This window comes from Nothobranchius furzeri, chromosome 11, assembly GCF_043380555.1.
Source record: "Nothobranchius furzeri strain GRZ-AD chromosome 11, NfurGRZ-RIMD1, whole genome shotgun sequence".
Taxonomy (NCBI): domain Eukaryota; kingdom Metazoa; phylum Chordata; class Actinopteri; order Cyprinodontiformes; family Nothobranchiidae; genus Nothobranchius; species Nothobranchius furzeri.
In genome coordinates this window covers 32970913-32986574 of record NC_091751.1, presented here as the reverse complement: position 1 = coordinate 32986574, position 15662 = coordinate 32970913, and the positions used below count along the sequence as shown (strand labels likewise).

At 44.6% G+C, this 15662-nt stretch overlaps 1 protein-coding gene and 1 long non-coding RNA gene across 2 annotated transcripts in view; one reads left to right on the top strand and one right to left on the bottom strand.

The window, feature by feature from the left end:
• csmd2 (CUB and Sushi multiple domains 2) overlaps positions 1-15662 on the top strand; it is a 338433-nt gene that overhangs the window by 243449 nt on the left and 79322 nt on the right. Inside the window, exons 31-33 of the mRNA XM_070541492.1 lie at positions 718-912; positions 1598-1714; positions 3544-3657. Coding sequence (XP_070397593.1) covers positions 718-912; positions 1598-1714; positions 3544-3657 — 426 coding nt within the window. The remainder of the gene's footprint in view (positions 1-717; positions 913-1597; positions 1715-3543; positions 3658-15662) is intronic.
• On the bottom strand, positions 4916-7086 carry LOC129164380 (uncharacterized). Its single transcript, XR_008563966.2, has 3 exons — positions 7013-7086; positions 6640-6806; positions 4916-5139 (listed from the first exon to the last, which is right to left on the bottom strand). It is a non-coding gene; the product is annotated as an uncharacterized lncRNA (long non-coding RNA).

Here is a 15662-nt window from a genome sequence, read left to right as displayed (position 1 = left end):
ACACACACACATGCGTGCGCACACACACATGCACACACACAAGCATGCATGCACACACACACACACACACACACACACACACACACACACACACACACACGCACGCGCATACACACACACACACATACACGCACACATGCATGCGTGCACGCGCGCACACACACACACACACACACACATACATGCAGACACGCATGTGCGCGCACACATCTGGAACAATGTGATGTTCAACTGAGATGTCTTCCTTACGACCTCCAAGGTGGTGATTGATATGTGGTTAGATCACACAACACACACACACACACACACACACACACACACACACACACACACACACACACACACACACACACACACACACACACACACACAGCTCATAGGTGTGTATGAGAGGTGGATGTGTGCAGTCAGCTGACCTTGAGCCAGAGCCGTGTCACGTTCGATCAGCTGCCTGTGTGTCTCTACCACCATACACACCCGGTAGCCACAGACAGGAGGCCACCGTCAAGTCTTTCAGTGATATCTACTGAAGCAGAAAAAGAAGACAACACGGCCACGGAGGAGACTTATTAGAAACCCAAGTGTGTCAATATCCTCAGGCATGATGTATTTTATATTCTATCATCGCTGCTGCAGCTTGATGCAGAAGTTCTTCTATTGAACACCGCATGCTTCCATCTGTCACTGATTTTCCACCATTTTATCCACTCTCCATAGAAAACCCCAGGGAGTCGTGCTTCGAACCTGGCCTGGTGCGCAACGGGACGCGGCTGGGCACCGATCTCAAGCTGGGCTCCACCGTCGCCTACCGCTGCGATAGTGGCTACACGCTGGAGGGAGACCCAACGCTCACTTGCATCATGGGGGGAGATGGCAAGCCAAGCTGGAACAAGCCCAAACCCATCTGCATCGGTAAACACTGACATCTGGAGTCGATAGTCAGGAGCACAAACCAGATCCATCAGGTGTAAACATCCATATATGATTATGCTGCAGCTCCACACACAACCATCCTGCAGGTATACGTATTTGTGGAGCTGTGTGGGTTTTTTCTGACATCCGTGAATGTGGCTCTCCTTTAATCTGCGGTTTGGAAGCAGCAGCTCATTTTGCATATCTGACGCTCACACTCACAGCGTCACCCTGACTCAGTTCTCTGATACACCACCATGACACTACCACCCCATGCTGCACATGGAAAAACAGGAAAGGGTTCCTGACAGCTCAGAGCCTCGCACTGACTCGTGTGTCAGGTGGAAGACATGTTTATTGTTCATGAAAGTAAAGCTGCATTCACATGCATGGAGTTAGCAGCACCACAGAGCCAGCCTTAAACCAGGAGGGGAGGCTGCAGCCTCATCACAGCCAGACTAACCCAGATGGACACTTGGAAAGCATTGCAATTTCAACGTGGCAACCACCTGGGATGCCTCCCATCCAAAGCCCAATCAGACAGGAAAAGTAATTTAGCAGTGATGGAACAGAGGGGATGGAGGAGGAATAGAATCTCCCGCTGTTGACTTTAGACATTCCTTTTGTGTCGCTCTTGTCCTGCTTCTGGTCTCTGCTCATGTCTTGTCTCTGTGTGTCTCTGCAGCTCCATGTGGTGGGCAGTACTCTGGTTCAGAGGGAGTGGTTTTGTCTCCCGGTTACCCCGGCAACTACAGTAGCTCTCGGACCTGTTTATACTCTGTAGCTGTGCCCAAGGATTACGGTAAGCCAAGGACGAGTGGAGTTGTGATTGTGAGTGTTTTATGAACTGTTTTAAATGAATCATTTTATCATTTATAAAGAAGCTCCCATCAAGATAAGCTTCTCCAAACTCCACCGTCTTTTCCTTCCAGTGGAATTTTTTCTCAGACTCCAGAATATCCTCGGTGACAGAAAACAAGATGGTGTTAAACTGAGAAAAGCTGCCACCATCATCGTCTTCTCCACCTCCAGTCACCTCAAGTGTTATTCCTCAGAGGCTCCCGCCATCCATGTTCCAGTTTCACAGCGACTGACAGCCATGTTTCCTCCTCATGTGTGTGCTTTAGTCACACACACATGCACACTCTTGTTCACATGCATGGACATGCACATGTATACGTACATGCACACACATACCCATGCACACACACATATACACACATACACATACCCATGCACACACACATATACACACATATACACACATGCACATACCCATGCACACACACATATACACACATGCACATACCCATGCACACACACATATACACACATATACACACATACACACTCTAGTCTAGCATTCGTTGTGAGGACCGTTACTGCCTTCCATTTGTTTTAGTGACTGGATTGTGCCTAACCCTAACCTTGACTAAAATTTAATTCACACCAAACCTCGAAAACTAAACAGCAGAGCTCTGTAACGTTGTATCAAAGTGAGGTCCAGCAAAATGTCCTCACTTTGATACTAATGTCCTCAGTTTCTAGGTAAAAAAAAAACTTGTTTGGGCCCTCACTTTGATGTATAGACTGGCACGCACACACACACACACACACACACACACACACACACACACACACACACACACACACACACACACACGCGCACACACACGTGCACACACACACGCACACACACACACACAGATCATTTAGGTGTGGCACGACACTCGTCCGTCTCACATCATCTGTCTGCAGCAGGCTAGTGGCTCTTTTTGCCTCCTGCTGTATTTTCTGACCTCTGACTCTTTAATGAGTCATCAGCATCAAGCCTTCCTGTCAGCGGCGGAGACAGGAGAAAGCAGCAGCTCCAAGTGTTTAGCTGCAGGACATGTCACCCGCCTTTAGAGCATTAATGTCCTCCTGCCTTGCCATCAGAGGCCTATTCCACCTTTTATACTCCGCTATCAGCACACTTCAGTCAGAAGTCATTTGAAGAAAATGTGAAATAATTAAAATCCACATTTGCATTTTCCTGCATAATGACAGTGGAGCCAGAGGCAGCTGACGTTGTCGGGCTTTTGTCTCCATTCTTTTATTCTTGTGGCTTCTCATCGGGTTGGTGCAGCAGCTAATGAGGGCTGTTTGACTGGCCGTGGGGGCGGGGGTCACTGGGACCACTAGTTTCTCTCATCACAACCATCTACATGCAGAGACAGTCTCTGATTAGGGAACGTCTGAGGTTGCTTCATCACCTACTACAACACAGCTGCCCAGCTTCCCTGGGTTTTATGTTCCTCACCTTTAACCCCGTTGTTTAGGTTGGAGACGTAGGTTCAGTGTGAGAGGGACGACCCAGGATAAAGGCTGGGTTGGAGGCAGCGCAGTATGGTTGTACCAGACTGGCCGTCACAGCTACAAGGATTCTTTTACGCTTTAGTTGTGTTGTCAGAACATCATCCACCCAGCTTTAAGGAGGACATGGTGATTGGATTGATCCTGATCATTTTCTTGTGGTTGTGGATCCCAGAGAGCGCCTTTTAGGAACGTTCTGAGTCATTTTAAATGAAGTGATGCCTTTGTGGCTTTTGCCATGTGCAGTTCCTGCCTGATGTCTGATATTTTTTCTAGTGGTCTTCAGTCAGTTCGCCTTCTTCCAAACAGCCCTGAATGACATTGTGGAGGTTTACGATGGAGCAACCCAACATTCTCGTGTTCTTAGCTCTCTGTCTGGAGCTCACACAGGTACGTCAGCACACATCCGCGTGAAGACCTCACAATGGTTTCATGTTTGCAGGAAGAATGTTGCTGAAAAGTTTGATTTCTTCAGATTTTAGTCTTTTGTCACATTTAAATGTTTCAGATCAGCAAACACATGTAATATCCAACAGTAACCTGGGTAATAACAGTCAGACATGCGATGGTCTGGAGCCGCTCCATGACCTTTGACCTTAAACAGCCCCTTCTGCTGAAAAACCCTCCAATATGGCTGAATTCAACATGCCTAAATGCATTGAGCTGCCGCCATGTGATTGGCTGATTAGTAATTTGCGTTAACGAGCAGTTAGAGAGGTGTACCCAATAAAGTGGCCTGTGACTGTATATGTTTGTTGTGATGAGCTCAGGGTTTCTCATAGCCTTTCACCCACTGCTCAGATGGAATATGGTGGTGTGTTGTTTTGTATGTTGGTGATGACGATAGCCTGTGAGACTGTTTAGGTGCATCCTGGCTGATCCGATCTCTAGAGAACGTTTCTGTAATGATGCACTCCTGCTGAGTTTCAGAGGCCATTGCAGACACCCCCTCACCTGTCTTCTCTCCACACATGTAGTTGGATTGTTTCTCAGAATTTGTTCTCATTTGTGAGAATTTCTGATGGGAAACAACATGGTTGTTTGAGTTAATTTCTGAAGTGACAAGAACCAAAACAAGCGAGAGAATAGCACTGACGTGTTTACGAGGATTACCGCTGTGGAAAGGACAGACAGTAAAGGGGCTTTAATGTTTTATAGAAGCTATTCTGTTCTGAAACTGCTTCAGAATGGAAACATTAAAGCTGCCTCTTGAACATTTAATCCATTAAAACGTGTGAATACTATAATATTCTTCAGTATTGTAATGATGACATCCCCTACAGTAAACCCACGTCTCAGCCTCTGGTTCTCAGATATTCCTGTCCCTAACACAGACAGTTACAACCACAAACACCGCTACACTGTAAGAATGAAATGTTGAATTTACTAAACTAAATAATATCAACTGGTTCAACTAAACCTGGTTTATTTGTCCCGAACACTAGAAATCATTACTTCTAACATAACAACTGCCCAAAAATAAGATGTCCTAGGCCTGAGTGAATGAAAAGTTCATAGTTAAATGTGCTGACAACAAAATCACAGAAGTAATCAAAGGAAATCAAATTTATCAATTGAATTCCGTTCAATTCAAGTTTATTTATATCGCACCAAAACACACAAGAGTCATCTCAAGGCTCTTCACACAGTAAACATTCCAATACAGGTCAGGTCATTAAGCCAATCAGTAAAAAGTTTCCTTTATAAGGAACCCAGCAGGTTGCATCGAGTCACTGACTAGTGTCAGAGTCTTTACAGCAATCCTCATACTAAGCAAGCATGCAGTGACAGTGGAGAGGAAAACTCCCTTTTAACAGGAGGAAACCTCCAGAGGATCCTGGTTCAGTATAAGCAGCCATCCACCACGACTCACTGGGGATGGAGAAGACAGAGCACACACACACACACACACACACACACACACACACACACACACACACACACACACACACACACACACACACACATTGTGATTTCTTAGTTAATATTGTATTTAGTGAGAGATAAACTGTATATCCTAGTGAACCTATAATTAATTCAACCGGTGAACTAGTAGTAGCACATTCTATGTCCAAAAATGTCAAGTGTTTTATATATATATATATATATATATATATATATATATATATATATATATATATATATATATATATATATATATATATATATATATAGTCAGACGAGGGAGAATGTTAAATGGTGAGCAACAGTGTGCAAGTCTCTCCGTACTAACACTAAAGGCTTAAATTTTGGATCCTGGTGTTCCGTAAACACAGCTTGCAATACTTTTTCACATTCTTTCCAGACAAATTTCCGCTGTTAAACACTCCATCACTTCATCAACATAAGCCAATCGCATGATCAATTGGGTCACAGTGACAGGACGCTCACACTGTCAGAGACGAATGACATTCTGTCTCAATCTGTCCCCCGCTGATATTCTGCATTCCACATTCTGCACTTCAGACTGTGTGTGTGTGTGTGTGTGTGCGCGTGTGCGTGTGCGTGCGTGCGTGTGTGTGTGTGTGTGTGTGTGTGTGTGTGTGTGTGTGCGTGTGTGTGTGTGTGTGTGTGTGTAGAGTGTTACTTGTTCTGTGTGATCACAAAGCAGTACAAGTGATAATGCTGCTGGGATTCATAATTGTATCCTTCTCAGCAGCAGCACTGCAGGTGCTCTCCATGCCCTAAATGTGCGTAAACCAGGTTCCTAGTCAACTTAAAGTTGCGCACATTTTTCCACTACATTTTCTTTTATAAATCCTAAAGTTTGTGTGGAAAGTTGATTACTCAGTTTTCCGACCCCTGTTTCATGCGTAAGCAAGCTGGATAAATGAGACCCCTGGACTGTATGGATTTATACGTATTTTTTTATATTTGGACATTAAGGGGTTGCACATTGGACCTTAAGTCACTCAAAAACATAAAATCTGAGTTGGAAAAAAGTTAGTTTTTCCTGTGAAACCTACAAACATGTATGATAAATGTTTATAATTTAGAATGGCAACCTAGACTATAATTTTATAAAATATATGAATAAATATGGCAAATAACACATTTTTTAAAAGTTACTAGCAGTAAAATGAAAGAAATTATTCATTCGTCTTTGTTTTCACAGGTCAAAAAGATGCCCAAAAATATATAAGTGTGCCAAAATAAGTTACAATTATATTAATTCCTTATCAAATTTTGAACAAATATTTACTATTTACATAAGAATTGGATTTTTTTTTTTCTAAGACAACTCAAAGTTTATTTGTGCCACCCCAAGGTGGTTTCTTTCCACTATGCAGAGGAGCATCAGGCCTGGCTTCTCCAAGTAAGAAAAACAATAGAAAATGTAATTTGGTCTAAGTTGTTCTCCGTAGCTACAACCTGCTCGCTCCTTTTAGTCCCTCTCCTGTCAGCGTCACAGAGGGGGCGGGGCTTTTCCTCCCTGATGGAGACGGAGAAAGAACACTGGTGCGGTAAGAGAGCAGCTTCTTCTGTGCCTGCCAGGACCTCATCTCCCTTGTTATGACCCAGCTTCTCTTTCTCAGTGTCTAAGAGGAAGAATTGATTGACATCATTATCGAAACCCTCAATGTGGCGTCAGACTCCGGCTGTCTTCCAGCTCAAATACAGCAGAGCTGCTGCAGCACTCATCGTTCTCATCCTCATTTATACATAGAAACTCGCTCAGCTACAAATAAATAATACTCTCTTTGTCACAGATTACTCCAATATCTAAAGTCAAGCATAAACCAACCTTAAGCTTTCGTGCTGTGGACTCTGCTGGCAGACCCAGCAAACCTTCTTCTGAGCCACTTGTGTGGGTTGGAGACTCCGTCTCATGCTACCACTAGAGTGAAAGCACCAGCTGCATTCAGAAGTGACCATAACACACGTGTGCCACTTCTTTATTGGGGATGTCTTCCTAACTGTCTGTAATTTAGACACCTGTTGTCCATGCTACTTGTACAACAGCATGTGAAACTGATCATCAATCAATTTGATCTGACTTAGAGTTGCATTGTGTTGTTAAAGGGTTTCCTTTATGTGTCGAGCCATGCTTAGCAATGCATGATACTCTTTACACTTGAAGCAGAAGCAAGAGGTTGTTTAATTTCTGACTGAAGACACCCCATTGACCCAACAACTGATATCAGAGATTCATTCCTGATTAGCAAAGGTCAGCCTCGTACAGAAGGTCATCATGTATTGCAGTCTGAGCAGTTCTCGCACTCATATCTACACTTTGTGGTATTTTGTGCAGCTGTAGTTGTTATGAGTTAAAACGAAACTGGAAAATCTGATTTGACTGGAGCTGGTTGCTGTGGCACCAGTTACAGGCTGATTTTACCACCGGGCTCTGTGACAAACGGCCCTAAAACAAATGTTTTCATGGTTATTTATAAGAACTGATTACAAAGGTTAAAGGTTGCTTCTGCCACTAAATAAATAATTAAGGCCACAGCTGTCACACAAGCGCTCCCAGCCCTTTAGCTCTGTGACTCTGAGAAAAGAAAAATAAAGACTCTGATGTGATTCCAGCCCAGCCTCAGAAAATGATGTTTACAGCTCAATAAACAGGATGTTATATTTACTGAGTACTTAGGATGGCAGGTTCACAGAAACAGCAAACCTGGCCTGGCAGAGAAGAGCAATCCTGTTTGGCGGGGACAGAGAGCGATGCAGCTTCATGCAGCCTGTAGTCTGTCTGTAGGAACTGGGATTTCTACATGTTTACATGGTGGTTTTGAACCTCAGTACCAGGGAAGAGCCTTTGTTCTCCGTGTCGTTCAGATGAGTTGTTCATTTGTTTAGTTGTGAACGAAAGAATTTTATTTTCCAAAGTGTAAATCACAAAAAAACACATGAGTCTGTAGCCTTGGAAAGCCCATCACATAAAAGCCCTGCTGTGGCTTTATCACACTGATGTTTAGGGAGGTAAGCGTCTGTGTTTGAGAAGAAAAGGCAATGATGGTGGATTATTAGTGGCAAACAGAATAAAAGAAGAGGAGACCCGGGTGGACTACAGAGGAGGGGGGAATTAGAGAAGGCAACAGCATGCAGGAAGGAGCGGGTGAAGGGACGGAATAAAGAAATCAAGGAAACTTATCTAAATGCAAATTTTCAAACTCATTTGGAAAAAAGGCTATTTTCATTCTCATGGTCATCTAATGGGTAGAATAAGGACTCCATTAAAGGCTGACCTGCTATACTTCAGATTCCTGTTTTAACTCCTACCCTCTGTCCCTGTAATGTGTCTCTGTCCCTGTGAGATGTCTCTGTCCCTGTGAGATGTCTCTGTCCCTGTGAGGTGTCTCTGTCCCTGTGAGGTGTCTCTGTCCCTGTGAGATGTCTCTGTCCCTGTGAGATGTCTCTGTCCCTGTGAGGTGTCCCTGTCCCTGTGAGGTGTCTCTGTCAATGTGAGATGTCTCTGTCCCTGTGAGATGTCTCTGTCCCTGTGAGATGTCTCTGTCCCTGTGAGCTATCCCTGTCCCTGTGAGGTGTCTCTGTCAATGTGAGATGTCTCTGTCCCTGTGAGATGTCTCTGTCCCTGTGAGTTGTCTCTGTCCCTGTGAGATGTCTCTGTCCCTGTGAGATGTCTCTGTCCCCGTGAGTCGTCTCTGTCCCTGTGAGATGTCTCTGTCCCTGTGACATGTCTCTGTCCCTGTGAGGTGTCTCTGTCCCTGTGAGGTGTCTCTGTCCCTGTGAGGTGTCTCTGTCTCTGTGAGTCGTCTCATTCCTTGTGAGTCATCTCTGTCCCTGTGAGATGTCTCTGTCCCTGTGAGATGTCTCTGTCCCCGTGAGTCGTCTCTGTCCCTGTGAGATGTCTCTGTCCCTGTGACATGTCTCTGTCCCTGTGAGGCGTCTCTGTCCTTGTGAGTCGTCTGTCTCTGTGAGATGTCTCTGTCCCTGTGAGATGTCTCTGTCCCTGTGAGTCGTCTCTGTCCCTGTGAGATGTCTCTGTCCCTGTGACATGTCTCTGTCCCTGTGAGGTGTCTCGGTCCCTGTGAGGTGTCTCTGTCCCTGTGAGGTGTCTCTGTCCCTGTGAGGTGTCTCTGTCCTTGTGAGTCGTCTGTCTCTGTGAGGTGTCTCGGTCCCTGTGAGGTGTCTCTGTCCCTGTGAGTCATCTCTGCCCCTCTGAGGTGTCTCTGTCCCTGTGAGTTGTCTCTGTCCCTGTGGACAGTCGTCTCTGTCCCCGTGGACAGTCGTCTCTGTCTCTGTGAGGTGTCTCTGTCCCTGTGAGGTGTCTCTGTCCCTGTGAGATGTCTCTGTCCCTGTGAGATGTCTCTGTCCCTGTGAGTCGTCTGTCTCTGTGAGGTGTCTCGGTCCCTGTGAGTCATCTCTGCCCCTCTGAGGTGTCTCTGGCCCTGTGAGGTATCTCTGTCCCCGTGGACAGTCGTCTCTGTCTCTGTGAGGTGTCTCTGGCCCTGTGACGTATCTCTGTCCCCGTGGACAGCCGTCTCTGTCTCTGTGAGGTGTCTCTGTTCCTGTGAGTCGTCTCGGTCCCTGTGAGATGTCTCTGTCCCTGTGATGTGTCTCTGTTACTGTGAGTCGTCTCTGTCCCTGTGAGGTGTCTCGGTCCCTGTGAGGTGTCTCTGTCCCTGTGAGTCATCTCTGTCCCTGTGAGGTGTCTCTGTCCCTGTGAGTCGTCTGTCTCTGTGAGGTGTCTCTGTCCCTGTGAGTCATCTCTGCCCCTCTGAGGTGTCTCTGGCCCTGTGACGTATCTCTGTCCCCGTGGACAGTCGTCTCGGTCCCTGTGAGGTGTCTCTGTCCCTGTGAGGTGTCTCTGTCCCTGTGATGTGTCTCTGTTACTGTGAGTCGTCTCGGTCCCTGTGAGGTGGCTCTTTCCTTGTGAGTTGTCTCTGTCCCTGTGATTCGTCCCCACGCCGCTGCAGAAGATCATTTTAAGGACAAACTGGTTTGGAGCTGGAGAGTGGCCATGGGGTTGATAAGTTCCATGCTGACACCTGATTGGCCTAACTAGATGAAAACCTGGCTGCCACGCACAACAAACGATGAAACGGTGTCCTGGTGACAGCGTGTAGAGGAGGACTTCCTCTAATAAAGTACCCAGCATGCCTCAGTGGTCCTATAGGGACACTGGACCAATCACCGTGATGATGCATTACAATCCATTTGAGCTGTCTCATAGTAGCGCATTTAACGGGCCCAGAACTTATGCACAAACACACACACACGCGCGCACACACACACACACACACACACACACACACACACACACACACACACACACACACACACACACACAGATGTTGCCTCTGGGGTTAAGAACGTCTGTCTCCCACTAGAGTGTGACAGCAAGCAGACACAGAGTAATGAGACTCACTGCAGAGAGCCAGTCAGCATCTCACTAGGAGTGAGACGGAGATGCTCACACTTTGGATCATGTTCTACGTCAGTCACACATTTTCCACCACGGCAGATGCATCATGGGAGACCTGTTGTGTGTAATTACACTAGTAACTGATGAGGATTGCAGAAATCCTGTCAACAATCCCAGTGTTAACTAGGGCTTGAACTACACGCAGGCTTTCTGGGAGAGCCCTGTTGTGTGTGTGTGTGTGTGTGTGTGTGTGTGTGTGTGTGTGTGTGTGTGTGTGTGTGTGTGTGTGTGTGTGTGTGTGTGTGTGTGTGTGTCGTCCGTCCTCAGTGAGAAATCAAATCTCTGATAGAGTGTGTGAGGTGTGTGGGCAAAATCACAAAGTGCTTCACATAGATCAAAACAAAATTAAACATAATGATCTTATAACAGAAATAGGTTAACAGCAGAAAAATAGCATCATAAAATTATAAAATTTCATAAACAGATTAAAGATTACATTTTTGAGTTAAAAATAAGAAAACAAAGGATTTATGTAAAAGCAGCTTTAAACAAAAGCGCCTTCAGCCGTTTTTTAAAAGTGTCCAGACTGTCAACGCTACGTAAGGATAAAGCAAGTCCATTCCACAGTCGGGGTGCAACACTCTGGCAGGACTGATAGCTTCAACTTTTATATCTGGTCTTCGGAATTTCTAGAAGGTTCTGGTGGGTGGACCTGAGGGCTTGGGTTGGAGCATACGACTTTAACAGTTCAGTAATATAGGGAGGAGTTTGACCTTGAAGAGCCCTGTGGAAATTCATTTCCACATTTGACACACCTAGTTCATTCAGTCTTTTCAGAGTTTAACTGAAGGAAGTTATCTTCTAGCCAGCTGGTGATAGCTGATAGACACTCTAATAATTCAGACAGTTTATAGAACTCAGAATCCTTAAAGGAGCAGTACATCTGAATGTCATCTGCATATAGGTGATAAGAGACATTATGAAAAGAATCAGTTATCTGTCCAAGAGAATGTATGTACAGTAGAAACAAGAATGGACCCAAAACAGAGCCTTGGGGTACCCCACAGAATAGATCAGTAGAATCTGACATGATTCGGTTTATACAGACACTGTAACTTCTGTTAGACAGGTACAATTTAAACCAGTCTAGTACAGTGCCAGAGATCCCCACCGAGTCACCAAGTCTGTTAATTAAGGTGCTGTGATCAACAGAGTCAAAAGCTGCAGAAACATCTAACAATACTAACACTGTGAATTTCCCATTGTCTGCAGCCATCATGATGTCACTGGAAACTTTAAGCAAAGCTGTTTCTGTTGAATGCTTTTTATGAAAGCCAGACTGGAATTTTGACAAAACTGTTCTGTAATTTCAGAAAAATAATCTGTTGATCTGCCACAACCTTTTCAAATATTTTTGAGATGAGGGGTAATTGAGAAATGGGTCTGAAATTTTTAGGCTGAGATGAGTCCAGACTTGTTTTTTTAAGGACAGGTTCAATAACTGCATGTTTGAAAACAGATGGTACAGAGCCAGACTGTAGAGATAAATTAATAAAATCTACAATGCATGGGCCCGTTTGGTCAAATAACCTGATGAACAAGGTAGTAGGAACAGTCAAGGAATATGAGGTTGGTTTCATGTGTTTTTGAATGAGGCAAATTTCCTGGAAATCTACAGGAGTAAAGACAGACCCTGATTGGGAGTAAGATGATTGGATGGGGGGGGGGGGGGGGATGTAGGAAGTAGATGGGGGTGAAAAGCTTTCCTGATATTTCTGATTTTATTCTTAAAAAATGCTAGAAAGTTGTTACAGTCAGACCTTGAGTAAACTGTCATAAGAGGGGCGTGAGGTGAAACAATCTGGTTTATGGTGTCAAACAGGACTTTAGAGTAATTTTTGTTTACAGCAATCAGCTGAGCAAAGTATGTGGCCCTGGATTCTTTTACCATCTCATTCAGAGATGTTATCAGTTCTTTAAAGTTCAGCCTGTGACTTTCTAATCTAGTTGACTTCCAACGTCTCTCTGCTCTGCGACATGTCCTTCTGAGACGGTAAATCTTTTGACTAATCCAAGGACGTTACCGCTTGTTAGATAAAATGATCTGCTTAACATGAGCCACTTTTTCTACGATACTGCAGTATTGCTTTTTCAAAAATTGGATGAACAAACTTGGATCATCATCCTGAACTGAGCTGCTGTCAAATAATCTAAAAAAATCCATCCACTGCTGACTGATTAATGATACGTCTCTTTGATCTCAGTTTGTGAGGGACCGATTCAACATTGGACATTAAAGAAAATGCAGCTGTGGCCACTCACATGGACCTCTTCAACATGTACATTATTGATTTTTAGTTCCAAAGAGAAAACAAGATCTAGAGTGCGGCCTGAAATGTGCTTCTGAGCAGCAGGTAAAAATAAGAATTGACCTTGTTTGTCTGAAATAAAACCACAGAGGGTGCTATCCATGCTGCAAGCTCTGCCACACTCTTCCAGATAAAATACAAATAATCCAATAATGAATCCAAAAAATGTATCTGTGTATTTAGATGTTAATCTGTTGACCTCCCAAAAACCTGATCAGAGTATTCATGTTTTTTATTCAATTCACTCCAGTTTATTTATATAGCACCAAATCACAACAAGAGTCGTCTCAAGGACCTTCACACAGTAAACATTCCAACACAGGTCAGTTCATTAAGCCAGTCATGCAAAAAGTTTCCTATATAAGGAACCCAGCTAATTGCAACAAGTCACTGACTAGTGCCAGAGTCTCTAGGGTTCCGGGGCCACAAAAAGTACCACTGCTTTACAGCAATCCTCATACTAAGCAAGCATGAAGCGACAGTGGAGAGGAAAACTCCCTTTGAACAGGAAGAAACCTCCAGAGGATCCTGGCTCAGTATAAGCAGCCATCCTCCACGACCTCAAGCTCTCATAATTCTGTAGGAAAATTTAAGCCAACACAGAAGTGGCAATATTGCAGTTCCACCCTCATCCACCAGGGTCTGGCACCAGAAGTGAGCAAATCCTCATTGACTCCTATGTTTAAAATGTAAAATTCATAGCAGAAATAAACATGTTTATTGCCTGGTTCAAAAAACATTTTAGGTTTAATAGATCTAGTTTACAGTCATGACAGCTCTGAGGGGGGTGAATTGTTTTGTAACTCTTCCATTTAAGTGGGATTTAATGCTTAAAAATCTGAATAATTAATGAGAATCAGAGTCATGTGACTTCAGAGCTAGCTCCAGGGATAGGTCTTAGCCTCTAGCCTGGCCTGCCAGACTCGTCCTCTGTTTAATTCTGCACATAGAAAGAGTCTGGTAACTCACAGGCAGAGAGGCACATGAGGGGTGGAACTAGGCAGGTCAAAAATAACCAGAAAATCAAAAATAATCAGAAAAATGACGGAAATGCTGACTGTACCGTGCCATGCAGTAGTTTTTTAGCTGTAGTCAAAAATGGCATCTGGCGACAGCGCAAACATCTTTCTTTAGAAGAAAGGCTTTTAGCACTTCTACTTGTTGTGGTTTTAAAGACATTCAAGTCATTTAGACCAGAGGAAAGAGCCGCAGCGAACTCCGCTTCAGTCGCCATGTTCGACAAATTCCTCGTTGTGGTGTGTGATGTACGCTACTCAGCGCTGACTGGCTCAGTTAGAATTATAACGGGGTGGGGTTATTTGAATAGGAGAGTTCCCAGACCCTTATCTATGCAGAAGTAAACAGGAGGCAGGCCAGGCTACTTAGCCTCGGCCTCATGTTAATAGTTGTTTGGCCATTTCAACTCTGAACTTTAGTTTAGTCTGTGTGTTTGTGTTCGTGTTTGGATGTTAATCGTGGAATTATTTGGAAAAAAAAGGCAAGCTGTGGTTAGTAACAAACTATTCAAGCAGTTTCTGTTTCTTTTTATCAGTACGTAAATTTATGTTTCTGTACTTTATTTTGCTGGTTGAATGGGGAAATGTTGTGTCATTTAAATGCTTGGTCCAACATGTTAGCAGGGCTGCATAAGAGACTTGAGTGAGTGCTCAGTCTCCTGCCTGAGAACAGTTGCTAGAGCAGGTGGCTGGCTGTTCACATTTCCTGGGGCAGCTCCGGATCAAATGCTGGTCAATGGTGGATCTCTGAGGGAGACCACAGAAACACTGCAGCTCTTTTTGTTGCTTCAATTTTGAGTCACTCAACTGCAGTTTTCTCGCTTATAGTTTCCTGGTTGGGCATGAGGAAGTTCTGTGTGTTTACCATAACACTACTTGGTCTAAGATGGGTTGAAATACAATGTGTTGGTGTGGCTGCTGGGTAACAAAACCTAGAGCTAAAGTTAGGGGGAGCTATCAGGCTTCGCTGTTCCACCGCAGCCACAGATCCACGAGTCCGCTGTTGTGGACTCAGCTCTCAGCTCTGTGGGGTGTCAACATAGCAGCGGACTCACGGATCTTTGACCGCGATAGACCAGCCAAGGCAGCTTAGTTATGATTTCGTTACCAAGCAGGCTGGAGGTGCCTTCACTTTGGAGTCGATCTACTGCGATTTTCTTGCTGAAAAGGCCCAGAAAAACTCCGTTAGCTTTGGGATAGCATGTAGCTAATGTCCCGCTGATCTCCAGCTGTGGAGCAAGAGCTGATGTAAAAGGCCACGTTGCCCGGCTACGATCACAGCGGTCTGAGGCGCCGCTTTGTAGACCTCATGTAGAACTTGTAGCTGCAGCTCCATGTCAATTGGAGAGGTTGTTTAGATGAAGTTTCCAGATGATGCAGCTAGAGAAGTTAAGAATGGAATTTTTTTGGTACAGGGAAGAACACAATATTCCTGGCAGAAGAAACTTGCTGGACACTTAACTCTCTGTTGACCTCTGATATTGCTGAGGCAGGTTGTGGACAAATGACCTTGTTTGACTTCTCTAACGCTACAGCTCTTAATTTAACAGTCCCAGTCCATACGGTCTCCACAGACGACCAGCATGACTACAGCCTCTCACAGAAGCCAGTCAGAATCAGAGTCAAAAGCTTTTATAACCACATGTGCGAGAATCACAACATTAGGAAATTGCTGCA